The 25,921-nt window shown below is 51.2% G+C and overlaps 1 protein-coding gene across 2 annotated transcripts; it reads right to left on the minus strand.

Annotated features, from left to right (window-relative positions):
* Positions 1–10,808: 10,808 nt before the first annotated feature.
* Positions 10,809–22,943, minus strand: SPINT1 (serine peptidase inhibitor, Kunitz type 1). 2 transcript variants are annotated; one of them, XM_037834284.1, is made up of 11 exons: positions 22,796–22,942; positions 21,955–22,500; positions 14,805–14,932; positions 14,483–14,618; positions 14,205–14,390; positions 14,004–14,030; positions 13,550–13,675; positions 13,382–13,432; positions 12,400–12,570; positions 12,153–12,200; positions 10,809–11,730 (listed from the first exon to the last, which is right to left on the minus strand). In XM_037834284.1, exons 2-11 carry the CDS (start codon positions 22,415–22,417, stop codon positions 11,525–11,527), a joined length of 1,542 nt encoding a protein of 513 aa, XP_037690212.1. In that variant the 5' UTR covers positions 22,418–22,500; positions 22,796–22,942; the 3' UTR covers positions 10,809–11,524. The 2 variants fall into 2 exon arrangements, with proteins under 2 accessions (XP_037690212.1, XP_037690213.1); XM_037834285.1 differs by lacking the exon at positions 14,004–14,030 and having other exon boundaries at positions 22,796–22,943.
* Between the last annotated feature and the right edge of the window lie 2,978 nt (positions 22,944–25,921).

The following is a 25,921-nucleotide window of genomic DNA, read 5'->3' on the forward strand; positions in this document are numbered from 1 at the left end:
GTGCAGAATTGCAAATAAAGCATTAAGTTTCTGAAACTGCTGTCTGTGTCATTTCCTGGAGTCCACAGTGACCTCTCTGCCTGTGGCTCCCCAAGAGCCCTCCTCAAAGATCTTACAGTTTGGATAGAGGCAGGTTGGGTATCAGAGGACAATCAGGGGCTGAAATTAGGTTAAAGGTTGGGGGCTGGACAAAGAGGCTGATGGGATGGAAACTGAACTGGAGTAGGGGGGTGGCAGATACAGGCATGGGGCTCTCCACTTGGGGCTTAGCTGGTTCCCAGGAGAACTAGCGTGGGAAGCAGCCTGGAAACGGGTTTCCCCAGGTGTCAGCGCCAGAGCTGCTTTCCCATGACCTCAACAGGCGGGTGGGGCCCCTCCCCTCTCCTCCTCCTTTCTAGAGTGCAGGGCTCAGTACTGGGGCTCTGGGACTCTGGGGCAATCCAGATCCCTTTTAACCTTCCTGCTGTGGTCTGGCAGAGGCCATCTCCTGACAGTCCACAGGGCCCAGTGTCTGAGATTGGGGGTGGGAGGTGGGGGCCGAGCAGGGAAGGAAGCCTGTAAAGCCTAGACCTCAGCCACTGGACTTGGATTTTCTCTGGCCAAACTTCTTGGGCTTGGGTTGGCTGGACCCAGTCTTCAGCTATGGACCTCCAAGTCCATACAAAGACCTAGTGAAGTCCAAGGTGCCAGTTGCAAACAATTTAAATAGAAGTTTTGTCCCAGAATTCCTGTGGGAGTGAGGGTTCACTGGGGGACAGGGATCCGGAGAACATTGTCTGGAATTGAAGCTGGAAAGAACTTTAAAGGCCACCTTGACAAGTAACCATATTTTAGGTACCCATAAGGAAACTGAGGCCCAGAGGAAAAAAATAAATCGTCTCAAAAGAGGTATGATTATGAGATGCCCCTGAGAGCACTTTTCATACTCTCGAGTTGGGCCAGGGGTGAGTGCTATTTCTGTGGAGCAGACTTTCTAAGGCACTCAAGTCTCAGCCCAGCTCCCTCTGCAGGAGGCTACAGCTGTTTGCCTGTGAGAAAGAGGATGGCCAAGGGACAGAGAGCCTAGCCAAGCAAAACCTCAGATAATCCAATCCCCAAGTTTCGCTTTAGCCAAGACTGATTGCCTCTTGCCCCACAAGAGCCCATCCTCCAGAGCTCCAGCTCTTTCACCTCCCTTTGTCCCCTTACCCCCTCAGGCCAAGGTGCTGAGTCTCCCATCCCATCTCTTTGTCCTGCTGTTATCCCCTGACACTCCCCTCCACCATGGAGACCTGAGTTCAAGTTCAGTCTCCGACATCGGCCAACTCCATGATCTTCGGCAAATCTTTTCCCTTCTCTGTGCCTCAGTCTCTCCATTTCTAAAATGAAGGACTTAGGACTTTGACTGGATCTGAGGTTTTCAAACTGCTCAGAGGGGCCTTGGCAGTGTCTGTAATGGGGTGGGAGAGGAGGCCTAACCAGGTGAAAGCTGCCCCTCCCTCCAACTTCTTCCCGAATTCTCTGATGATAACAGCATGTCCATGTCCCCCAAATGTGAAACTCAGTCATCTGCCTTCTCCCCAACCAGGTCACCAAACCAGGGCAGCAGTCCTGTCTGTCAGCCCCATCCACACCCCACGTCCCTGTCCCCAATGCTCCCTGCTCCAAACCACCCAGTGCTGCTGCCTTTCTCCAGGAATATCCCCTACTCAAGACCACTATTGCTTTTTACTGTCTGCGATGAACTCCCAGCTCCTCATTTCAGCCTTGAAGGCCTTCTAGAATCTGAGGCCAAGGTGCACCGGGATGGCTTGTCCCAGTGACCCCATGCCCTTGACTTCCTTGCCTCCAAGCCTTTGTTTTTGCCAATTCCCCTAATTCAGCGTGTCCCCTGCCCCCACATCAGATGCCTTGTTTCTCCTTTAACCATCTTCCAACAGCTCCCTCCTCCAGGAAGCCTTCCTTACCTGCACTCTTGGCACGCTGAGGACACTCTGAGTTTTGACACTGACATAGGCTGCATCTCCCCACCTAAATAGAGGGAAAGAAAAGCTCCATTTATCCCTCCCACCCCACTGCAGGGTCTCGGGCTCAGGCAATGTTTGCTGCTGGCTCTAAGTGCTGAAGAATAAAAAGCCAACCAGTGAGGATCAAGTTCATTTCCCAGGTTTGTATCAGAGGCCGGGAAACAGGCTGGGGGCCCAAGCTCAGGCAGAACTAGAGGGATTTACCTCTGCCCCAAAGCCAGTAGCTCTCTCTAGTTCTGTCTCTTTCTGTAATATGTTGTGCCTATCTACTTTCCTAGGACAGCTTTTCTGTTTTTCTTTGTCTCTCCTTCCTTTTCCTCTTTTTCCCTGCTTTCTCTCCATTCTTGAATCCAAATTTAATGGAATATTTATTGTATTAGTTGGATGAAATTGTATGTGTCTTATTCTTCAATATTTAAATCAGATGATTTCAATCTTTTATACATGTATAGTATATCCTCATCAATGTGGATTGTTTTTAATGTCTGTGTAGCCCTCAGTTGATTTTAAATGACATATTATTTTTTAATAATAAATAATCATAGAAAAATTGGAAAATTCAAAAGAATTAGAAGATTAAAAAAATCTTTCCTTGTCAACTCCCAAAGACAATCAATAATAACATTCTTTCAGTATTTTCTTCTATGCATATATTTCAAAACATTTTTTTGTGATCATGCTGCATATATAATTAAAAATTTTTTTTTCACTTAGAATTTTAGCAGTATTTTTTCCTGTTATTATAAACTCTGACCATGTGCCTGTAGCTGTAAGTATATGTTCACTTTCTATTTTACCGTGACTGTAATTTCTTTAACTCTTTAACTAAATCTCCATTTGGGGGCATTTAGATTGTTTTCCTTAACTTTTTTTTTTTTTCCTATTATCAGTGACACTACATCAAAAATTGATTTTTTTCTTCCTCCACCTTTGGGTCAGTAACCGTCTACAAAAACAAACAAAAAAAAGTTCTTCATCTTACTCGTAGAGACTGGGGCCCAATGTAATCCAAGTGGCTTTTATGAGGAAGCTTGGGTTTCTGCGTGCCTGTGGCTGTGCGAGGGGGTGGGGGGGCTTTTTCTGTTGAAGCACGACTAGCAGATTGTGAGTGTTCAGTAAATACTAAATGATGACAAGGTGTGTCTGTGTCTGTGTCCGCGTACATTTCTCTGTGCCCCATTTTTGCTTGTGTATTTAAAGTGGGTGTTGTCTTTGTGCACAACTCCAAATAACACCATATATGTCCAAGTCTGTGTATCTCTGTAAATGTGGGTGCTTCCTTAAATCTTTAAACAAGCTGTCCTTAGCTCTGCATGTGTATATGTCTGTGCATCCACATGACATCTGTCTTTGGGGGTGTGTAGTACAGATGACTGCCTATGCGTACCAGGGTGTGTATGTCAGTCTCTGTGCCTGTGTGTGTATGTCTGGCTTGGGCTTAGTTTTTTGGGACTGTGTGCACCTATACTCCGTTCTGCGTGGATCTGTGTGTGTTTGTGTGTGTGTGTCGGTCTCCAGGTGCTTCTTTGTGCTGGATGTTCAAGCTGGGCCTGGGCTGGTGTGAGTGTGTGTCTTAAAGAGCTGTGTCCTTGCTTTCTCCCTGGGAGCAAGAGCGGTGCCCAGGCAGAGGTGACGCACCCTCCTTGAGTTCCCAGTTCTCCTGGGAACCACCTTGTGAGAGTGAGACCGAGAGCAGACTGTGTCAGGTGCACCGGCCCCTTTTGCAACCAGCCCAGGCCCCAGGCAGTAACCGTGGCTCTCACAGGTCAGACCTGCCCACTGCACCTCTGCTGCCAGGAAACCCGGCTCCCAGGCATGGCTGTGCTGCCAGCACCCGACTTGGGCCTGGGCCAGCTCCCCCAGTGAGCAGAACGCGGCTAAGGGGCCACATTAGTCAGCAGGAAGTGACTGGGCAGTGCTGGCTGTCCCAGGGAACCCCGGCTTTCTGCCCCTGTATGCAGCAATGCTTAGGCAGCCTTATCTCCTCCATTATCACTTTCCAGCCTTACATCAGGACTTCAGGATAGGCCAGGTGGCGTCATTAGCTCCAATTTACAGATGAGAAGACTGAAGCACAGAGCAACATGACCAAAATTAAGGCAAAGGGGGGCCTGGGACCTGGATATCCTGACATGGGGGGTTTCACCCCCTACAAATGGCTCTCTAAGAGGGCAGGGCTGGGAGGCATGGTTTATGGGTCAGGGTAGGTTGTCTTAGGCTGGGGAATGAGGCAGAGGAAGACAGGGCTGGAGGTGGATGGGGAGGGACAGACTCCAAGGACAGATGTCAGCACAGACCCAGGCCTGCCCTCCTTGGGGAACCTTCTCAAGACTTTCTCCACTCAACAGAAGCGAAAGGATTTTCCCCCTAATTGGGATGACGAGGTAATTCATTGTCAAACTCAGGACACTTTTGAAACCGAATGGGCCCTCCATTAATAATAAATTATAGTGGGACAACAGTCATAAACCTGGGCTTCTGGCCACCCCACCCATAATCCTTCTGGAAGGTGGGACCATCCTTGACACCAGTTCCATGGTCTCCTTAACCCTCACCTGCACCAATCCCCCTCTTTCCCCAGGTAGCCAGATGACTGCCTGGCTCCTTGGCAGTGAGGGGCAGCAGGGGAGACTTTGACCCCAGTGAGCATGAGGGTTCCCTGGAGCCCCTTGAAGCTGGCAGAAAAGCAGGGAGCATCAACTCCACTCAGGGACACTGTCCTCGGCTGCTTTCTCCTCAGACTTGTATTCTCTCTGGCCATGTTTTCTGCCTCTGCCCTTTTTTTTTTTCAAATAAACTTTTAATTTTAGAATTGTTTTAGATTTATAGGAAAATTGCAAAGATTGTGCAGAGAGCTCCCATCTACCCATACTGAGTTTCCCCTAATATTAGAATCTTCTATTAGTGTGGTATATGGTTGTCACTATTAATAAACCAATGTTAATACATTATTATTTTTAATGCAATTTTATTGAGATATATTCACATAACATACAGTACTCCAAAGTGCATTATTATTAATTAAAGACCATACTTGATTCAGATGTCTTTCAGTCTCTGCCTGTCTTCCCTTCTTCCTCAGTGTCCTGCATCAGCTGAGGAGCAAAGGGGCACCTGGTCCCTACAGGTCTCCCTCCAGGGACTGTGGGATCCCTCTCCTGTCCTTGTACTTCTGGGGCTGCTGACCTCCTGCCTCCCGTGGGGCTTTGGAGGCTTGGGCTCCTGCTCCAGTTCCATCCCTGACTTGCTGGGTGACATTGGGAAAATTACTGCCTTCCTCCTTGTCTGAGTTTCTCCCAGCTGTGAAGCGGGGCTGATACTCCCTGCCACTCCCTGGCTCCCAGGGGACTTGCAGGGATAAGCAAGATAATAGCAGGGGAAACTGATTTAGAAGAAGCTATTGAGAGCCAAGTAAGAGGTATCAGTGTGGCCTGTATTTACATGGGCGTGGACCTACGGTTCCCAGCCTCCTGGGGCTCTGGAACAGTCCTGACAGCTTCTTGGCCTGTGGCACTCATGGCTCTTTTGTCCTACTTCCAGAGAGAAGATCAGAGAGGCAGAAAGCAGGAATGCTGGCCTCCTAGTTTGGCTGTGCCCCTGTCCACTGGCTGTGTGACCTTGAGCCAGTCACTGCCCCTCTCTGGGCCTCAACTTCTCTGCTCTGGCAGCCTCCCACAGCCCTGCACTCAAAAGGCCAGAGAAACTGTAATCAGAAGACAGAAAGGAAACTGTCATCTATTCCAACTCCCCTTGTTTTCATAGAGCACTGCAGGGCCCTTCTTTGGGTGCCGCAGGCTAACCCTGGTGGACACAAGTTCATAAACTGGTTACAAAGGAAATAACCTGGGAGAGGAAAGTGGATCAGAGAAAATCCACTGGGAAGACAACTCCAAATGAACTAGTGGGTTTACTCCATCAGTGTTTGCTTCTCCCTTGTACTGTCAGCCTCTCCCTCCATCCTTCCCCTCAGAGTAAACCCAGCACAGGCCTCTCCTCAACCCGGCACACTCTGTGAGGGGCACTCTGGCTCTTGCTTTCCCCACCACACCCTGAACAGCCTCCACCCTGGCTCCTCTCCCTGCCCCCAGGAGGTCTCCCCTTGGGCGTCCTGCTCTCCAACCATCCACAATGGTTGGCCGACGTCCTCACCCCCAGCTTCCTCCTTCCTGACCCTTGCCAGGTGTGAACCCCCTTGTGAACTTGCCTCTTCCCCTGATTCTTGCCGTCCCTCTGACAGCTCCTTCTTTCCCTCCTCCCAAGGTCCTGTCTGTCCTCCCCTCTCCCGTCTTTCTCCACTTCTCTCTCGCAGTAGTCTTGTCCACGTCACCGTTACACCAACCACTCCTAAATCCAGAAGCTCCATCATCTCCACCAAGAGTGGCCTTGCCAGGATACACCCAGCCCAGAGCTCTCAGAGCTGAATGTATGACCCAAAGATTTTAAGGCTCATATGTCTTTGACTCACTTCTCACCTTACTTTATGTTCCTTCTCATTTTTTCTCTCCTGTTCCTACTTTATACCCATGTTATCTTGTAATCTATGGACCCTTTTAAGCTGCCTTCAATCCTTCCCCACTAAGGCAAGGCATAAGCAAACAAAAACGAAGTGATCTAGAATAACAGCAATAAAACCAGCCTCCATCTGTGGCCCCTCACCCAGGCCCAGTTCTAGGGACTAGCCCCCTTTGCTCAGCCCTGTTGCTGTCAGTGGCACGGCTGCCGCCCAGCTCCACAAATTCACACTGTCCCTCTGTGCAATCTAGAGTCACCAAGGCTTGAAGCTTCTCCCTTCCACAGATCTTCAGAAGCCCACCCTTCTTTTCATCCCCATTTCCAAGCTTTGTGGATTTGATGATTTGTTTTTTTCTTAAATATAGGATGAATAATTTTTAAAAGAGAATTTTCCTTGTTACAAAAGCAATAGATGTTCATTGTAGAAAATGCAGATTACTAAAAAAAAAGAAAACAAAAACCATCTGTAATCTTATTAATAACACTGACGACATTTAGGTGAATATCCTTTTTCCCCCTAAACATAGAGCTTTTTTTTTTTCTCGCCACACCCCATGGCAAGGAACCACTATTTCTTTCCCAGACTGTTTTCTTGGCCTTCCTGGTTCTGGGCTCTGCTGATTCAACCCCCGGGAGCTGCCACAGGTGGGGGGAGTTGGCCACACAGAACCCACACTGCATGCACAGCAGAAGATGGCTGTGGGAGGGTTTAAACAACCCCCTGGGCTGAAGCTGGGCTTCCGGGTTTAGTCCTGAGGTCCAGGTGGAGCTATTGGCAACAACCCCTCCTGGGGAGCTTCAAAGTCCTTCCCAGGCTTTAGTCTTCCTGTGGTTGGGTGGGGAAGGGAGTGGTCTTGTGCAATAGGGCAAACCACGCCTCATTCAGAGCTGTTTGTTTAAGTGGGCAGGGATGGGTTTGGGAGAAACAACCAAGTTTTTGGCAGTGTTCGTTTGTGGGTACCAACAAAACTCTGTAAGACAACTCCCCAGTATGGAGAAGGCTGGGTGAGTTAGAAGGATAAGATGATAGGGGTCCCGAAGTTGAATGCCTGGAAGGCCCAGGCAAGCCGCTAACCACAGGAGTGCAGGCTGGGTGGGGGTGCCAGGCTGGGTTAGCATCTGCCTGGCTAAAGAGGACCCCAAAACTCAGTACCTGGATTGCTGCCAGGCAGCAATGTGGGCCCAGTATTACCTCCCAAGTTTTCACAAGAAGCTAGAAATATGGATTTTCTATACTAAAACTCCCAGTTCTTATAATGTTGGCACTATTTGGGTACACTATTTGGGTACAACAAAGCATAGCTGGCAGTCTGCCAGTGTGCAACCTTTGTCAAACCTTTACTGCACATCTATTATGTGTCCAACAGATGGTTTTATGGGCCTAATTTACTTGGTGTTGCTTCTTCCCTCTGGTCTCTCTCCCTGGGGTGATCTCTAGTGACGTGGTTTACCTCTACCTGTCCACACCTTAATGTCCGTGTTTGGCTCACTACTTTTTCCTGGTCGGAGTGCTTACCATCGCGGCCTCTGCCCCTAATCTCCTGGCTTGCCCTCTCACTGCTTGAGCCAAATGGAGCAGCCTGCTGGTCTCCAAGCAAAACAAGGCCCATGATAACTAATGCCCAGATTTTTTTTTTTTTAATTAACAAAAATGTTTAAATTATTCTGGTGACATAAGCACAACATAACATTTCCTATTTTTAACCACTTTCAAGTAAACAATTCAGAGGTGTTAATTACAAATGTTGTGCTACCATCCCCACCATCCATTACCAAAACTTATCCATTACCCCAAACAAAAACCCCGTACCCATTAAGCATTAACTCTTCATTCCCCACCCCCCCATCTTTATGAATTTGCATATTCTAGTTATTTCATACAGACACTTTCCAGCTTTTGCTTACATTATTTTGTTATGCCTGGAACATTCCCTACACCCCCATACACATACCTGCTCATCTCATTTTATACCTCCTACTTGAAGCCATTTCTCAAACTCCTTAATCTCCAGGGTTTGACCAGTTTCTGCTTTAATTCAACCTTTTTTGGATACTTTGAACGCACAAACAGGGCCCAGCACAGGGAAGACTCAGGTAAAGAAGTTCCGCTCTTGCCCCTCCAGATGAGAGCAGACATACACCAATTCAGTCCATCCACTTGCAGCTGTGCTGTGTGTAATGTGAGAGAACAGCGAGAGAATTTTGGCTGGGGAGCTAGGGAAGGCTTCTTGAGCCAGATCATGGGGTAAGTAGGTGCTTTCCAAGGGCAAAGGGGCATTTGAGGTAGAGGCAATCCCCTGTGCAAAGGTACAGCGGTGTGAAAGTTTGGAGAAAGGGGGGTCTTTTGAGTGGGTATGGAGCAGAGTATGGCTGGGCAAGTTAGAGATGAGTGGTCTAGGGACCTAATTGTTTTATTACAGTATTTGCATCCTGTGGCATCCCCGCTGGCTGTGCTCCGGAGTGTAAGCTCCAGGAGAGTAAGAGCTGCCTCCCAGCTTTCATTGCTCCACACCTGACACCTGCCTGGCACAGTACCCTACTCAAACGCGCGCAGCAGAGCGCGCGCGGCGCCCGGTGGTGGTGACAACGCCCCCTAGCGGCCCCTTGCTAGATTGGGGCTCCTGCCGGCGGAGCGGACATAACCTGCACACACTACACCCCAGCGCCCAGCATCGTTTTCACTTAATTTCTACCCCTCCCTGAAAGGTTGTTGACTTCGGACCAACAAACACTCATTAAACTCTTACTCAGGCATTGGGAGACAGTTTAGTGAGTCATTAATCACCCCAGCCGGTAATAGGGCTCCATAACCCCGCTGGAGGAACCACAGGAGGGGTCCAGCCTGTTTTCAGCCTCGAAGGATGAATGAGTGGCAAGACCAGAGGGGGCTAGAAAGGAAAATATGGTGCCCAAGAAATGGGAACAGCCAAAGCAGGCGAATGAGCCCCACACCCAGCTGTTAGTGAACATCTATCACTTTCTGAGGTCATAGATGGAGCACGGGGTGCTGAAGACCAGAGATGACTCAGGCCACTTGTATCTCCAGCTCACAATGCAGTGGGAGGAGATAAGTGAATGAAGCAACCTAGGGGTGCTCGGGGCTCAAGGTCCCCTAGCAGGGAGTAAGCTCCACCTGGGGTTGGGGGTGGGGGTGGGTTTCAAGAACTAGAGCCTGAGCTTAGGCTGAGGGACAAAATGGGAAGCAGTCCAAATTGAGAGCACAAGTACAAAGACATGGAGCGTAAGTTTCCCATCCAAAGATCATCCTTCCGGGGTGCTCCTGAGGTTCTGCTCTTTGATCTGGGTGCTTGCCTCACAGGTATGTGCAGTTATGGAAATTCATGGCACCATCCTCCCATGACTACATACCATGTAGGTTGCTTAAATCGTTTAAAAGCAGCCCCCAAACCATTTCATTTTTCTGCACAATCTAAAACTCTTGTAATCATAGACTCCAGAGCCATGTTTGAATCTGGTCCTCCCATTCCAGCTCTAGGACTTTGGGAACTCACTAACTCGCTGTGTCAGTTTCCTCACCTGTAGATTGGGGGTAATAGTAGTACCTACATCACAGGGTTATGTGCAGTGATCTGAGCTGTGTAAATCAGTTATATAGTGCTTTCTGTGTCTCAAGAACTCTTTCGAGTGTTTGTCTTGATACTACTGAATTTCTAATGACTGGCAGTGCCTGGCACATAGGAGCTCAACAAATTGTTAAATGAATGAAATTAGGGTTTTGGGGACCAGGAGTGAGGGTCAAAGAACAAATGGAGGGAGGGGTGTGGGTTGGAGTGGAGCGGCACAACAAAAGGCAGGAGCTCCGAGCTGGGGGAGGGGCTGCATTCCTGTGAAGAAGCCAATGCTTTGCTTCTGAGGGTGGGGACAGGACCCCTGCCTAGGTCACCGCACCAAAGGAAGTGGAAATAAAAGGCCAGGGTTCAAACCCGTGACCCCTCCTCCCCATCCCCATTTATATGCTGAGGATAAGACCTGCCCCAGCTACTGAACAAGCTTGTAGGGAGGCTCGAACCAGGGAGAAACAATGCTACACAGCAGCACTGCAGCCTTCCTGCTCCTACCCGCCATGGCCCTCTCACCTCTCACCCCTCCTCCTCTGGTGGTCATACTTGGCAATTCGCTCCACCCTCAGGGCCTGGGGCAGTTTCGGAAGAGGTGGGAAAACCTGCTAAACAGGGTGGCCAAAGCCTGAACCAGTTGGACAGGGCGGTCCCACCCCCCACCCCAACAACCCTGTCCCCTTCTGGGCCCACAAAACAGCAGCAAAAGCCCCACAGATCAAACCATTTTATAACTCTGTGGGTGGAGTGGAGCCTGTGGGAAGTTGGGGAGGGTGTGAAGGTGTGATGTTGGCGAGCAGCCTCTGGGGGTGGGTGGGGGGCAGAGGAAGATCCGGCCCAGCCAGGCCAGGTTGGGGCTGGTCAAGGTCAGCGAGCTCCTTCTTGGTGGAAGAGGAAGAGAGGAGGCAGAGCTCAGAGAGCCTCCTTCCACTCCTCTTCACCCACGGCATTAAATAAACAAAAAGCAACTCTTTACAGCACAAAATATACAGGGAGGTCCTTCCCCACCCAGCCCTGGAAGACAGGGTTGGGGCTGCCAGCTTCTGACATGGCCCCAGGCCCCCTTCCCATCCTGAGGTGGCCGTGGGGTGGTGACAGGCAGTTCTGAATAGGAAACAAAACTCCACCTTCCTCTGAAATCTCAGGTAGGCAGTAGGTGAGACAGGTCCATCTGAGTTTGAGATTCCCGGCTGGAGGGTTTTTCTTCTCCCAGGACCTTTGAGCTTTTGTCTAAACACCTGGCCAGAGCTCAGCTGAGCCGCTTCCAGGAGGTTCTGGAACACTGGCCTCTGAGGCAGAGTGGGCCTGGGGGACAGGCAGGATGAGTCTGGTCCCAAAGTTTTCCCCAGCCCAGGCCTCTGTCTTGGCAAATAGGAAGCAGGGGGGGCAGGCAAGAGCCCCAGGCTGAAGGGCGAGGCAACTCCTGGCTCAGAAGGGTCGGGTCGTGTGGTTATAGACCAGATGCTCCGTGTCCTCGGTGGTGGAGACTGTGGAGCTGGCGGGGGTGGGGGCCGGGTGGTGGTGGTGGCTGTGGAAGTCCTTCCTCTGGTTCTTGAAGAAGAAGTAGCCCAGGAGGGCCACCACCACCACGATGCAGGTGACCAGGAGCACTGCGATGGCCACCTCCATGGAGCCTGGGGGAAGAAAGAACAGGATGAGGGGCTCCCAGGGACTGCCTGGTTCAGATGCCTCACCCCACACTGTATCAAAAGGACCGAGTCAGGATGGACGCCAGCTGTGGAAGGCCACTCAGACTCCAGCACATGAGCAGCCTGAATGGCTCCACCCAGGAGCTCAGAGGGAGGGATTTGGGTGGGCCTGGGACTCTGCTCCAGACTGCTCTACTTGAAAGAAGTTTCGGGAAAGGCCTGGGACTCCAAGGGAAATACCTGGCAGGCAACATACTATACTTCCCTCCCTTGCCCATGGCAGGCATCACTATTTGCAACCTCAGGATCCTTTTCAACACAGCACCAGGCAGTCACAAGCAATCAGGTGGAGCTGATCCTTGAGTTGATCCTTGACAACCTTGGCAATAGGGTAGAAGAAGGCTTACCTACACTGGGAATGGGGTTTTCCCGCCGCAGGCCAAACACATCCTTCTCTGCAAAGCGATGAGGGGAGAGACGAGTTAAAACCAAACGCTCTGAGACTTAGCTGCTCTCCAGTGCCCCTTCCTCCCCAACACCCACTCCAGCTACTCTGGGGATGGAGGGGTGACCAGCCCAAGCCTCCAGACAGAGCAGAGGGCTCTGGCTAAGCCCTTCCTCTCCCTATCTTCCACCCCCCCAAGCCCCACTCACTGGAGATGCCACGACAGGACTCAAGGCACTGCTGCTCCTCTTCAAAGTTGTTCTTGTTGCCATGACAACCGCCATAGGTAAAGCGGGCGCAGTGCTCGCTGAAGGGGTTGTAGTACCAGCGCGGGATGCTCTCCTGGCAGAGACCCGTGTCTGGCAGGTCCACGCAGTGTCCTGGGGGGTGAGGAACAGGCAGAGGGTGAGTGAGTCCATGGGGCCTCAGAGGGCGGGGGCTTCAGGGACCCCAGAAACATCTGGCCCGGGGCAGTGTCACCAGAAGCAAGGGACATAAGTCCTGGACAGTAATCCTGGGCGCAGAAGTGAGCCACATTGACCCACAGTTATTTGCTTTCCAATTTTCTTTCACCTTTTCTGATGGTGAGAAGGAGGTTTAAATTTTCTCTCACACCCTGGCTGAATGTACCTTTTTAACAAAGAGATGGGCCTTAGGGTCTGAGCTGTGGTGGGCAAAAATGATCAGCTGAAACTGATTAATACTGTTTTACTATATTTATTTCTTATCATTAGTCCTGAATTTGAGGCAAGTAATAGTGGTTTTCCACTTATGATAGTAATGTGGAATTTCATTTTTAAAATATATTAAGTTTTAAAAAGTAATTGGTTCATAGAAAAAATGTTAAGTAAATTATCTCTCAGTGATGTGTGGGCACAGCTAAAGTCATGAAGGTGTTAAAAGACTGGTGTGTGGGAGGCATATGAAAACCCTATTTTCTGTAAGATTTTTCTGTAAACCTACAATTGTTCTAAAAAAAATAAATAAATAAATAAAGAGAATGACCAATGCTTGGGCAATGCAGAGCCAGAGAAGAGAGCTCCAGGAGCTCTGGGCTGTCTCTGCCCAAGCCTGGCACACACAGCAGACCCCTCTGGCATGCTGATGGAGTAAAGAGAGACTGGCAGGCCAGGCTGGCAATGCTGGCATAGTCCCTGATCCCCAGGGGCCTGGGATGGGGGTGTGTCTCACCCTTGTCACTGGGGAGATGGATGCTCTGGAGCTCTTCGAAGCCGCTGGTGTCTGCAAAGATGAAAAGTCAGAGGTGCATGTCCCGTGAGGTTCTCCCAGGGGTGCAGGGCAGAGCTGTCAGGATATCCCCCTCTGCTGCCCACCCCCTTTCCATCTCCCAGGCCTCACATTTGTCACAGCTGGCCTCGTCGGAGGCATCGGGGCAGTCGGGGGTGTCGTCACATTCCAGGAAGCTGTCGATGCAGCAGCCATTGCTGCAGCGGAACTGGGTGGACTGGCAGGTGCCGGAGCACACTGGGCAGGGTGGGGTGGGGGTGAGGTCAGGCTCAAGCAGGGGCCAGCAGGGGCCAAGGCCCCGTCACCTACCCAGCCTCTCTGCCCCCACACAGCCTCATGGCCTGTCTCCTATTCCCTTTCCACAACCCCTTGCCCCTTTCTTCAAGCAAACTGGGTGTACCCTGAAAGGAGGATGCTGGGCTGGAGGGGGTGGGGGTCTGTGGTCCCTCCACATACAGTTAGGGCAGGAATGGGCTTGGGCAAAGGCAGGTTAATCAAGGATATGGATGTCATATGCTGGAGATGTGGTGGCGGTATGGGAAATAGGGAAAGGAGCAAAGCCCACCTGGATGTTGTCTTTCCACTGAGGGGCCTGGGAAAGAGAGAACAGAGCAGTGAGGGAAGGCAGGGCCAGGCCCCAGCAGGGATGAGATAATTGGGGGAGATGGGGTGGGGGCTGGGAAAGGGCCCCCCCACTGCCAACCTCCTTGACTGGTGAAGAGAGAATACCCACCCTCAGGGAAAGTCATCAGAGACTGAGAGTTACCTCTCAAAGTCCCGCCTTGCACGTCTTTGCAGGCTAGCTTGCACTCTTCTTCCCGAAGGTAGTTGTTCTTGTTGCCCAAGCAGCCTCCATAAGTGAAACTCTTGCAGATCTGTTCTGTGGGGTCGTAGTACCAGCGGGGGAAGGAACCCCTGCAGCGGCCCACCTTGCAGGATGCGAGGCAATAGTCTGGAGGGAGGGGAGCCTGTGAGACTGGGCCTTTGGGGCCAGTCAGCAGAGGGGGCTGGCTCCAGACACTGCCTCCCCACCGCCCCCCTCACCTTCTGTCTGCTTGGCGGACAGCACAGTGAGCGTGATGTTGGCAGTGTTCTCCGGCTGGTCTGGGTCCACTGTCCGCTGGAACAGGTAGGTGCCTTCCTTGAGCCCCCACAGCTCCACCTGGTCCGGATCTTTCCTCTGTACACAGGAGTGGCCATCAGGCTGGGCACCACCTGATGCCCTGGGGCTGTCCCAGGACCTCCAGCCACACACCCGCCCCGTGGTGAGAGCAGAGGGACACGGCATCAAACGCATCCTATCCGCCCAGCTGGAAAGGGGCACCAGGGGAGCCGAGGTGGGTCAGGGAGCCAGCCCAGTCCTCACCTCCACCCTGATGTCCGGGTCACCCTGCAGTAGGTGCCAAACCGAGTTCTCCACATCCTTCAGCACCAGGGGTTCCTGGGGTTGTACCTTCAAGTCCATGCCCGCCCAGGCCTTGGGGATCTGGGACCCTGAGGGGAAGGTGAGGTTAGGTAGCAGTATGGGCCACGCCTAGACCGACTTAGGACTCGGCAGCCTGCATAGGTTGAAGTCTCAGCTCACAATTAAACCATCTTCCTGCTCTCTCTATTCAGAAATATAATGTCTTGAGTATGTTGAAAACATTTTTAAGTTGTAAAACCCACTTTCTGAAGCAAGTTACTAAACAGCATATGCCACCTGATCCAATTTAGGGGGGAAAAATATATATATATATATAGGAGAGGTTGGTCATGTTCCTATTTTCTATAATAAGCAGGTCTTAGTGCCAACTGCTTTAAAATGTTAAAGTCACGATATTGATTAAACATCACCACCCCCCATCCCTTGCTCTGCCGACCAGAGGCTGGGGGAGGCCCCTGATTACTGCTGTGAAGCCCACCTGCTAGGGCTCTTCAGCTCAGTCCCAGCAACATGGCAGCCTGTGGTGCCCCAGGGTAAGCAGCTGCGGCAAGAGGGTGCCTCTGCCACGTCAGACAGACCCGACCTCTAGGGACGAGCCATGGCCTCCCTCAACCTGCCAGTGCCAGCGTGCGGGAGCAAAGCACAAAGCAGGATTCCTGCCTACAGTGGGCTGAATAATGGTCCCCAAAAGATATGTCCCAACCCTTAGAATCTATAAAGGTGAGCTTATTTGGAAAAAAGGTCTTTGCAGATGTAATGAAGACGAGATCATCCTGGATTATCAGGGTGGGCCCAAAATCCAATAACAAGTGTCCTTTCAGAGGCAGAAAAGAAGACAGAGAGAAAGGAAGGCCATGTGAAGGCAGAAGCAGAGACTGGAGGGACGTGGCCACAAGCCAAGGAATGCCAGGGCCACCAGGAGCTGGAAGTGGCTACCTGGAGCCTTCAGAGGGGGTGTGGGCCTTGATTTTGGACCTCTGGCCTCTAGGACTAGGAGAGAATAAAAGTCTGTTGTAAGCCACCCAGTTTGTGGTAGACTGTTAAGGCAGCCCTAGGGAATTAATATGCTGCCCCTGAGGGGATTACAGTCCAGTTGGGGGAGACATGATAAAAGCATGTAAAACCCAACAACTCCAGGCAATATGCACATAGACAAGGCAGTAGTGGTTCAGAGAAGGGAGAGCCATCAGCAGGCTAGGGAGATAAAGGAGGCTTTCTGGAAGACAGAGAAGGGATTTTGTTTGATTTTGTTTCTGGGGAAGAATATGAGGTGTTCCTGAGCAGAGCAGAAAAACAAGATAAGCCAAAGCAAGGAGTTAAGGAATTGCAAGATTCGCTGGGCTAGGAGACCTCAAAGGGCCCTGGATGCTAGGCCAGGATGTTTGGACTTGGGCCCACTGCAGGAGTGACAATCAGACGGACACTGACCCTGAGCAGGTGGAGCAGGGTTCTGGAGGCCCTGGCTGCACTGGACACTGACCTCCTAGACGCATGACTGACCATGATCCAGGAGTCCTAAAGGCTGAGGCAGCAGCTGTTTACCAATTTATTTGGAAGCATTCTTTTTTCTTTTTTTTTTTAAGGTATAGTTGGGAAATACAATCCAAGAGTAGTGACGGTGCAGAAGGTGGGGAACAAGGCAGAGGAAGATGTGACATGATGTCAGGCGATAGAGTGCAAGAAGAAAGTTCACCCCAGGTTGGTCGTGAGAAAGAAGGGGATGCTATCTGTATGGATGGCTCCTGACAAGGTCACCCCAACTGATGCCCACTTCCCTGCTCTTCTGGGTTGCACTGCCCAGTCCCTAATGCCCTGTGGTGTGGTGCTACATCCACGTCCAGCAATGGAAGGGCATGGGATAGGGCAGGGAGCTCAGCGAGAGAACCTCTGGGACAAAGCAGGAGGCCCAAGGAGGCTGTCGGGAAGTATTGCCATGGGGCAGGCAGGCTGGCAAGTAGACCAGTGCAGGGCAGATACAACAGCAGTGGTCTGAGTTAGATGGCCAGCAAAGGAAGGGAAAGGAGCACGTAAGAATCAGTGCTTGGCGAAGCGTCAGGCTTCTGCACCTGACAGGTTTTGGGAACTGGGGAGGGTGACTTGGGCACAAGTTGAAGGCAAACCAAGCTTAAAGGGAACCGGTTTTAGAGAAGTTGACTTTGAGGAAACAGACTATCCAGAGTAGAACTGATCAGCAGGCAGTGGGACATGTGGGCAGGAGCTCCGAAGAGGCCAGGGTTGGAGACAGATCTGGAGTCATGTTTAAGAAAGCTGTTACTTGCTAAGTGTGCAGGGGATACTGTGTTAAGTACTTCACCTGCACTCTACATCAGGGGTTGGCAAACTGTGGCCCACAGGCCAAATCTGGCCCACCACCCAGTACATTTTTTTTTTTTTTATTAAACTCAGTTTTATTGAAATACATTCACACAATCATCCATGGTATACAATCCACTGTCCACAGTATGATAACATAGTTATGCGTTCATCACCACAATCTATCTCTGAACATTTTCCTTACATCAGAAAGAACCAGAACAAGAATAAAAAATAAAAGTGAAAAAAGAACACCCAAATCATCCCCCCATCCCACTCCGTTTGTCCTTTAGTTTTTATCCCCATTCCTCCACTCATCCATACACTAGATAAAGGGGGTGTGATCCACAAGGTCTTCACAATCACACTGTCACCCCTTGTAATCTACATTATTATATAATTGTCTTCAGGAGTCCAGACTGCTGGGTTGGAGTTTGGTAGTTTCAGGTATTTACTTCTAGCTATTCCAGTACATTAAAGCCTAAGAAGTGTTATTTATATAGTGCATAAGAATGTCCACCAGAGTGACCTCTCGACTCCATTTGGAATCTCTCAGCCACTGAAACTATTTCGTCTCATTTTGCATCCCCCTTTTGGTCAAGAAGATACTCTCATTCCCACGATGCCGGGTCCACATTCATCCCCGGGAGTCATACTCTGCGTTGCCAGGGAGATTTACACCCCCACCCAGTACATTTTTAAATGGTTGAAAAAATTTAAAAGGAGAATAACATTTGATGATGTGAAAATTACATAAAGTTCAAACTTCAGCACCCATTGGAATGCAGCCACACACATTCATTTACATATTACCTATGGTTGCTCTCCCTCCACAGCTGCAGAGCTGAGTACCTTGTGACAGAGATCCAAAAACCTGAACTATTTACTATTTGGATCTTTATAGAAAAAGTTTGCTGACCTGTCATCTATATCACCTCCATTCATAACCACCCTACCACAGCTGCATTCTTGCCCCTCTTTGCTGTTGAGAAAATTGACATCAAAGGTTAAACGACTTGCCCAGAGTCTCTGTCACCAACTGGCAGAGGTGGGATTTGAATCCAGGTCTGTCTGACTCCACAGATCACGCGCTCTCCAAAACATTACGCTACAGATCTAATTGCGTGATTCTGATGGCTTTTATGATCTTGGGGTTTTGTTTGTTCCTTTTTGTTTTAGCTTAGGTAATACATGTATGTACATAAAATTCAAAAGGCTCAAAGGGGTAGTGAAAATTAAGTCTCCCCTTATTAACCACCCAGCTTCCTCTCCCCAGAGGTATCCATTTTTACCTTTTTTGTGTATGTGAATATCCAGACATAGCCTTTAAATCACAAACATCCAAGTTCCTCATCTTGGTTTTCCCTTAGTATGCACGGGAAATCATTGCAATGCAACACATAAAGAGCGGCTTTTTTTTTTTTTTGCTCCATAATATTCCATTGTATAAAAGCATCATAATTTATAATTTATTTAACCAGTCTCGGTTATTCAGATTGTCCCTACCCACTTTTGTTTGCTATTAAGAACAAAACCATGCTGCCATGTTATTACTACTTTAAAACAGTGCCACTGTATTCAATTACAGGATGTATTGACAGACTCTTTTCCAGTTCTCTGATATTATAAACAAGGCTACAGTGAATAACTGGCTAGTAAGTGGCTTTACACATTTGTAAGTATAGCTGTGAGGACAATGCCTAGAAGTAGAATTGTGTCAAGGGTCGTGGACATTTAAGGTCACGTAGACAAAAGGCTCTACAGAAGGTTATCTCAAGGGCAAGAGCAAATGCAAAAGAAGAGAAGGTAAAGAGATAAGACCAACTAGTAGGAGGCAGGTGTCTTCTCTGTGGAGGCAGAGACAGCAGAGCCAGTGAGGACAGAGTGGCCAGAAGACTAGGACACACAGTGACAGCAAATGGAGGGGTGGGGAGAATTTCCAGAGAGAAACACCTCCAACGGTACAGACACCTACCAAAGTGAGAAAAAGGGATCTGGGGTCAGGGATTTTAGAGTCAAACAAGACAGGAGGGCAGGAAAGGGAAGTACCCGTCTTGAACCAACCCCCAGAGCTCAGTGGCTTGTCTGGTAATCAGGCAAGGAGCCCAACAGGGCCTGGCCCTCAGCTGGCCCCAGAGAAACAAAGCCAGGAAGCATTGAAAGGGGCAGTGAGCTGGGAGGACCCCACCCCACCTCCTTGTATTTTTAATTTAAGTAACCAGGTATCTGAGAAGAGGGAAGAAGACAGGCTACCTGTGGTCCCACCAGCCCCCAGGGTGGAAGTGGCAGGAAGGGTAATGCGTCAGACCCAGGTCAAATGAGGACACACCCACCCCACCCCCTCCATACAGTCCTTTGCTCTCTAAGCCCCAGCCCCAAGGACCAAGGGGCAGATGTCTGCCCTACCACTCCCTTCCTTCCACCCCCAAGAGAGCAAAGGGCTTGAGTGGCAATAAAGCCAGGCCCGCCCCCAGCTGCCCTGCCTCAGGGCATCTCCAGGGAAACACAGGCTCCACCTCCCAAGACCACACCTCCCAAAGAAAGAGAGAGGAGGGCAGGAGAAAGGGAGAGGAGGAAGGAGCAAGTTCCTCCAAGCTTCTCTGAACTCCCACCGCAGGAATCCGGGCCGGACTGGACTGGCTTGGCCACATGCATGGGGGAAGGGGAACAAACCGGAAGATTTCTCTATTCAACAGAAGAATTAAAGCTTTAGAAGCCAGGTGCAACACATCACCTTGCCTGCTTCCGTCCACTGCCTGCCTCTGTCTACTCCCAGCCTCGGAAGAGGCCCTAATGGCTTTACTTGATCTTACCCACCCCAACCTCTCTAGCTAAGAATGGAACCCCTGACACACACACACACACACACACACACACACACGTTTCTCCCCCACTCCCCAAAGAACTGCAGCACCCGAAAAATACCTGGAGCCCACACTCAGTCCAAGCCCTATCCAGCTCCCTAAATGCCCCTGGAAATCCCCACTCTACCCCGCCTTTTGCCAAAGAGGCCAGCCCTGGGGGTTTCCTATGAGAAGGCTGCTCCCAAGGCCATGTGGCCACAATCCAACTCAGCAACCTTTCTAGACCCCAGAGTTTCAAGCTCTGGCCCTGGAGTGGGACTCCCAGGGGGCCTGTGTTGTAGCAGGAAGGGCACAGGCAGTGCAGGCCAATTAGAGTCATCACCACCTACACCACCTGCCATTTCCTTGTAGAACAGGCTTCGGTCCTGGTCCAGCGGGACTCAGTGGCCTGGCCTGGCCCAGAGATGGTGCCCCCCTCCCCAAAACTCCATCCCACCTCTCCTCAGAGCCCCACTGGAAGGACAGGGGGAAGTCAGGCCCTCAGCCCAGGAGAAGGGCTGGTCCAGGAAAAGATTAGAAAGGAAAGTCCTTTCTCCACTTCCTAGGATTGAGCTCATCCCCAGTCCCAGCCCAGCCCCAGACCCTGAGCTCCCCTCTCTCTGGTCCTGTCACCCACTGGGCTGTCCTGGGTCAGTCTGATGCTAGGTTTTTTCTACTAGAAAGGCAGTCTCCTGAAAAACAGCACAGGCCTTTTGGAGGTCACCCTGGGTTTGAGTCCTGGGTCTACCATTTATGCTCAGTGTTTTCCTGGGCAAATTACTTAACATGCCAGTGTCAGTTTGCTAATCTAGAAAGTGGGATGACTATTAATATCACCCTTTTTAGAAGATGTTGTTGTGAGGCCTCAATGGAAGAATGTGTGGAACAGCACTTGGTAAACTGTAAAATGCTAACAGAGATCAACAGTTGCGACCCATCCTTGCCCTGGAGCCCTGCCTAGCCAGAACAGCTCTGGAGGGGCCCTGATCCCAGGTGACTGCTCAATCCCAAGAGGAAAGAGGAGGCGCCCTGGCCCCATTTTATTCTTATCCCTGGAAATAAACAAGGTGCGCTGACAGCTTGGCTACCAGATCCTAAGCAGGGAAAGCTCTGCCTGGCTTATTCCAGAAGTCAGCTGGGCTGACACACAAGCACGCACACGCACACACGCGCGCGCACACACACACACACACACACACACACCTGCTGGGACAGCTGATATCCCTCCCCTACCGGGTACACATACCAGTGGGCTGACTCATCCAGCACCCTCCTCACTCCCACCCCAGAGCCTCTAGGCTACTGTACCCACAACAAGCCCCTCTCTCTGTTTGGGTCAACCCCAACCCTCCAGCAGTTTGTAGCCCTCAGCACCAGCCACGGGGAGACATCTTTCTCCCAGGATGCCCACAAACTGGGCTTGCTCTTTAGTCTCTGGGGTCTGGTGTATTTTCCCAATACCACCAAATAGCCAATCCACTCCCAGAGGGATGCTAACCAATTCCAAGCCCAGCCAGGAGAGGAGACTATCACCTGGCTCACTTGGCAGGGCCCCGTGGTGCCTAGGACAGTGCTGGGTACAGGGGCACCTTTCTAATCACTGGCTGCCTCCAGACAGCTCACTCCCTGACTCAGCCTATCAAGGCCAGAAGCCGGGAATCAAGGCTGGTGGCCTCCTGTTTCCCTTATAAACACCCAGAGCTGAAGGCCTTCCTGTGAGCATCTGCCTTTGAACATCCTGAATTCAAGAGCCAGAGTGTGGTCCCCTCCCCACTGAGCTCCCCTTCCCTTTGTTTACTGCTTACACTGCCTACTTCGAAGGACTTTGGTAGAATTAAACTCCCTGGTTATGCTCGCCTACCCCCAGGACTCCACAACCAGTTCCTTTTCTGAGTCTCCCCCAAATGCATCCATCTCAGCACTCTCCTTCTTACCTCCAAAGCTCCGGGTCCGCAGCTCCCGGTAAGAGCGGTAAACTTCCCGCGTGAGGTAGTTGATGAAGCCCTCCCGGCGCGCGAACTTGCACACGAAGTTCTGCTCATAGAGGCAGTTGAGGAGGAAGCAGGCAGCGACCGCGTCCTCCCCGACGTCGGGCTGCAGCTCCACCAGCGCCAGGTTGCAGTCCTGGGTGGTGCAGCAGGCCCGCACGCAGTCCCACCCGCGGCGCACGGCGGGAGAGCCCAGGAAGGTGGCCCCGTTGCTGACCGAGGCCTCGGTGTCGAGCACAAAGGCAGGCACCCCGGCGGTAAACTGGTCCAGGCAGGCGGCTCCCGCGGGCGGCCCGGGGGGCGCGGGCGGCGGCCCGGCCTCGGTGCTCCGGCAGCCGAGCGCGCACAGGAGCCATAGGACGGCGGTGGTGGCGGAGATGCGGGCCTGGGCGAGGCGAGCGCCGGCCATCGTCCGCAGAGGGGCCGTCGCCCTCCTCCCCAGGGGGGTCACCTTCACAGTGCCTGCCTCTGGGCTCCGAGGGAGCTGGCGATCTGAGAGAGGGGAGGGGACGGGGGAGGAGACACACTGATCAGCCTGGGAGACTTCGAGGAAGGCGGGCCGGCCGGGAGGAAGTGAGGGGGAGGGCAGGGGAGCAAGGAGCGCCCCGGGAGTGAAGACCGGCACGTGGGCTCCGTCTGCCCACGCACCCTCCAGTGACCCAGCCGCGCGACTGACGGACAGATGGACAGCTGAGGAGATCACGTACACAGACACATGCACGAGCGCAGAACAAAGAGACAAGCATGCTCCAGACCCTCTCGTTTCGCGGTCCGGGGCCCCGATTACCTGCGCAGGTGAGTGGGGTGGGGCCGGGCCGGCCGAGGTTCCGGTCCCGGCTGCCTGCGCGGCTCCGGCCCGCGCTTCCGCCCCAGTGTCCGGTGCGCTGGAGAGCGGCCACCTCCTCTCTTAGGTTTCTGGTGAAACTGAGTCAGCAGGACTGGGGCGGGGCCGGACATTAACCTCTGCGCCGTCGACCCCGCCCACTCCCGGTGCGCATCCACCCGCAGGTCCAGCAGCGCTTCCGGGATGCCGGCCCCTCCCCACCAGCCTGGTTCCCGGGGGGCTCCGAGGCCGGGGGGCGCTCTTCCCGGTGCTGCGCCCCCTCGAGGCTGCTGCTCTTCGCCAACTCCACCGGTTCCAGCCGCGCGCGCCAGAAGTGCGTCCCGACTCCCGGAGGCCCAGACGCTGCCGGGACGCTCCAGCGAAGTCGGGCTCGCTGTGGTCCGGCGCTGTGGAGCGGCTGTCTCCAGCCCACCTTTCTCGTCCCGGCCAACATCCCCTGCCTCAGGCCTGAGGCGCTTGTGAAGGAGCTAGGGGAGAAGAAACGAGGGAAAGCCCGATGCAAATGGTCTCGGCGTGGGTCACCGGCCTTCGGGAAATCATTTCCATTTCGTGGTTGTAAGAGAACCTAGAAGGTGTGGGGCTGCACCTTTGAATACTGGTATCGGGTGTGTGCTGCAGCGTCACAGCCCTTGCCTGCTCTGGGAAGCCCTTCTTTTGCCCAGAGGGAGAACCGAAGGCTTGCCTGTTTGACTTGCAATGGTTCCCTTTGCTTGAGGCTCTCCAAACAAAAAAGTCCGGAAACTTTTCCATTCGGGTGTCTGTCGTAGCTAAGTCTCTATTGTAGGAGCTGAGCTCATTGGTCTGCTGCCCCTTCCCTCTCCCACAAAGGGCCAGCTCCTGGTCAAGGGCTGAACACTTTTTTTTCTCTCCAGTGAAACTGCCATACCCGTTCTCCTTGGAAGCTTAGCTTACCACAGGTTCTCACTCACCAAACTTCATGTCCTTCACAGAACCGTGGAATCCTTGAAGCCACGCTCATTACTCTTCCTATTGGAGAACTCCTCTTAAAGACCAGTTCTCTATAGGGGTACATGAATACTCTTCCAAAAAAGATATTCCACATCTTTGCACGATGGTTTAACAACCTCCCCACCCGATAGGACTGTTCTTCCCATTTCTCACCTCCAGGGCAGCTCTACTTGGTAGGTTCTGTAGCCAACACTTTGATCATTTTCCTTCTTGAACTGCAACATCCCTCAGCTTCTCAGCGGGGGGTGGGAATCTGGACTCTGTGTCTCCTTTTCTTCTGGATTTTGGGGGCTTTTCCACAACTCCCAGGCACAGTCAGTGGGTATGCTGGGTAGGAAGCAAAGGATTGCGCAGTTACGGGGAGTGGGTAAAGTCATTGTGATTCCTGCTGGTCCCCCACCCCCAATAGCTTATACATATAAGGTTCCTAACACAGAAGAATGTTACCTTATGTTTTGTTTGTGCATGTGTCACCATTACAAATACCCACATTTATCGAGCCATGACAATGTCCCAAACTCTGTTTCTGAGCTCTTCCCACGTGTTACACCATTTCATACTCAGAACAAACCAGTGAAGTAGATACTATGTATATCCCCATCCTATAGATGAACAAACAGGCTCAGGCAGGTGAATTAACTTGCTGGGTCATATGGCAGCTGAGTGGCAGAGCAGACAGCAGAGTCTAGGCCGGCCATATGCACTGCTTCAGTGCCTAGACACGGCCTTTACTGCCCTTGGAATTCTGACTTCACCCGGAAGTTCCTTCCTCATCTTAATTCAATGTGCCTGAAACAAAAACTCATTTTCAAGTGGTGAACGGCCACCATTTGTGGAGAGGATTACTGTGTGCTTGACACATAAGATTGCTAATGCTCACAACAACTTTCAGAATTATTTCCACTTTGCAGAGGGTTCAGTCACTCCATCAAGGTCTTGTGGTGAAGAGTGGAGTTTGCGAGCTTCAAAGTCAGCTTACTGGGTTCAAATCTTTCATCTGCCATGTACTAGTTAAGTCTCTGTGCCTTTGTCTCTTTGTATATGAAGTGGGGTTTCATAGGGTTGTTATGAGGATTAAATGAGTTAATACAGGTAAAGCATTTGACACCATGTATGCTCAATAAATAGTCCCTGAAAAAAGTGACAGAGCCAGGATTTTATCCCAAGTCTCTCAGACATCAAATAAACCACACTTTTTTCATTACCTTATACTCTACAGAAGGTAATCCATCCAACTGTTGAAAGCGATGTTATTCAAATAGCGGGAATGTGGGTTTTCCGGTTTGCTAATGCTGCCATTTTGCAAAACACCAGAAATGGATTGGCTTTTATACAGGGGGTTTATTTGGTTACAAAGTTACAGTCTTCAGGCCATAAAGTGTCCAAGGTAAGGCACCAACAATAGGGTACCTTCACTGGAGAAAGGCCATTGGCATCCAGAAAACCTCTGTTAGCTGGGAAGGCACATGGCTGGTGTCTGCTTGCTCCCAGGTTGTGTTTCAAAACAGTGTTCTCCAAAATATCAGCTTTCAATGGCCATGTTCAAAATGTCTCTCAGCTGCAGCAAGTAGTAAGTTCCTTCTGTTTGAGCTTTTATAGGGCTCTGTTAAACTAATCAAGAACCAGGCTGAGTGGGCGGGGCCACACCTCCATGGAAAGAATCCAATCAGAGTCATCACCCACAGTTGGGTGGGTCATATCTCTATGGAAACAGCCAATCAAAAGGTCACACCCTAGTGAAAAAGATTAATCAATCTGCCCCCACAAGATTGCATCAAAGAACATGGCTTTTTCTGGGGGACATAATATATACAAACTGGCACAGTGGGTGTGATGGTCAGGTTATATGTCAACTTAGCCAGGTGATGGTAGCCAGGTGTCTGGTCAAGCAAGCACTGACCTAACTGTTGCTGTTAGAATGTTTGTGGCTGGTTAATAAACCAACAGGCTGGTTTATTAAATCATCATTAAATTGGCTGCTGTGACTGATGACGTCAATGAAGGGCATGTCTTCCACAATGAGAGAATACAGTCAGCTGGATTTAATCCAATCAGTTGAAGACTTTTAAGCAAGACAGACAGAGGTCCTTCATTTCTTCT

This window comes from Choloepus didactylus, chromosome 4 (genome assembly GCF_015220235.1).
Source record: "Choloepus didactylus isolate mChoDid1 chromosome 4, mChoDid1.pri, whole genome shotgun sequence".
In the NCBI taxonomy this organism is placed as follows: domain Eukaryota; kingdom Metazoa; phylum Chordata; class Mammalia; order Pilosa; family Megalonychidae; genus Choloepus; species Choloepus didactylus.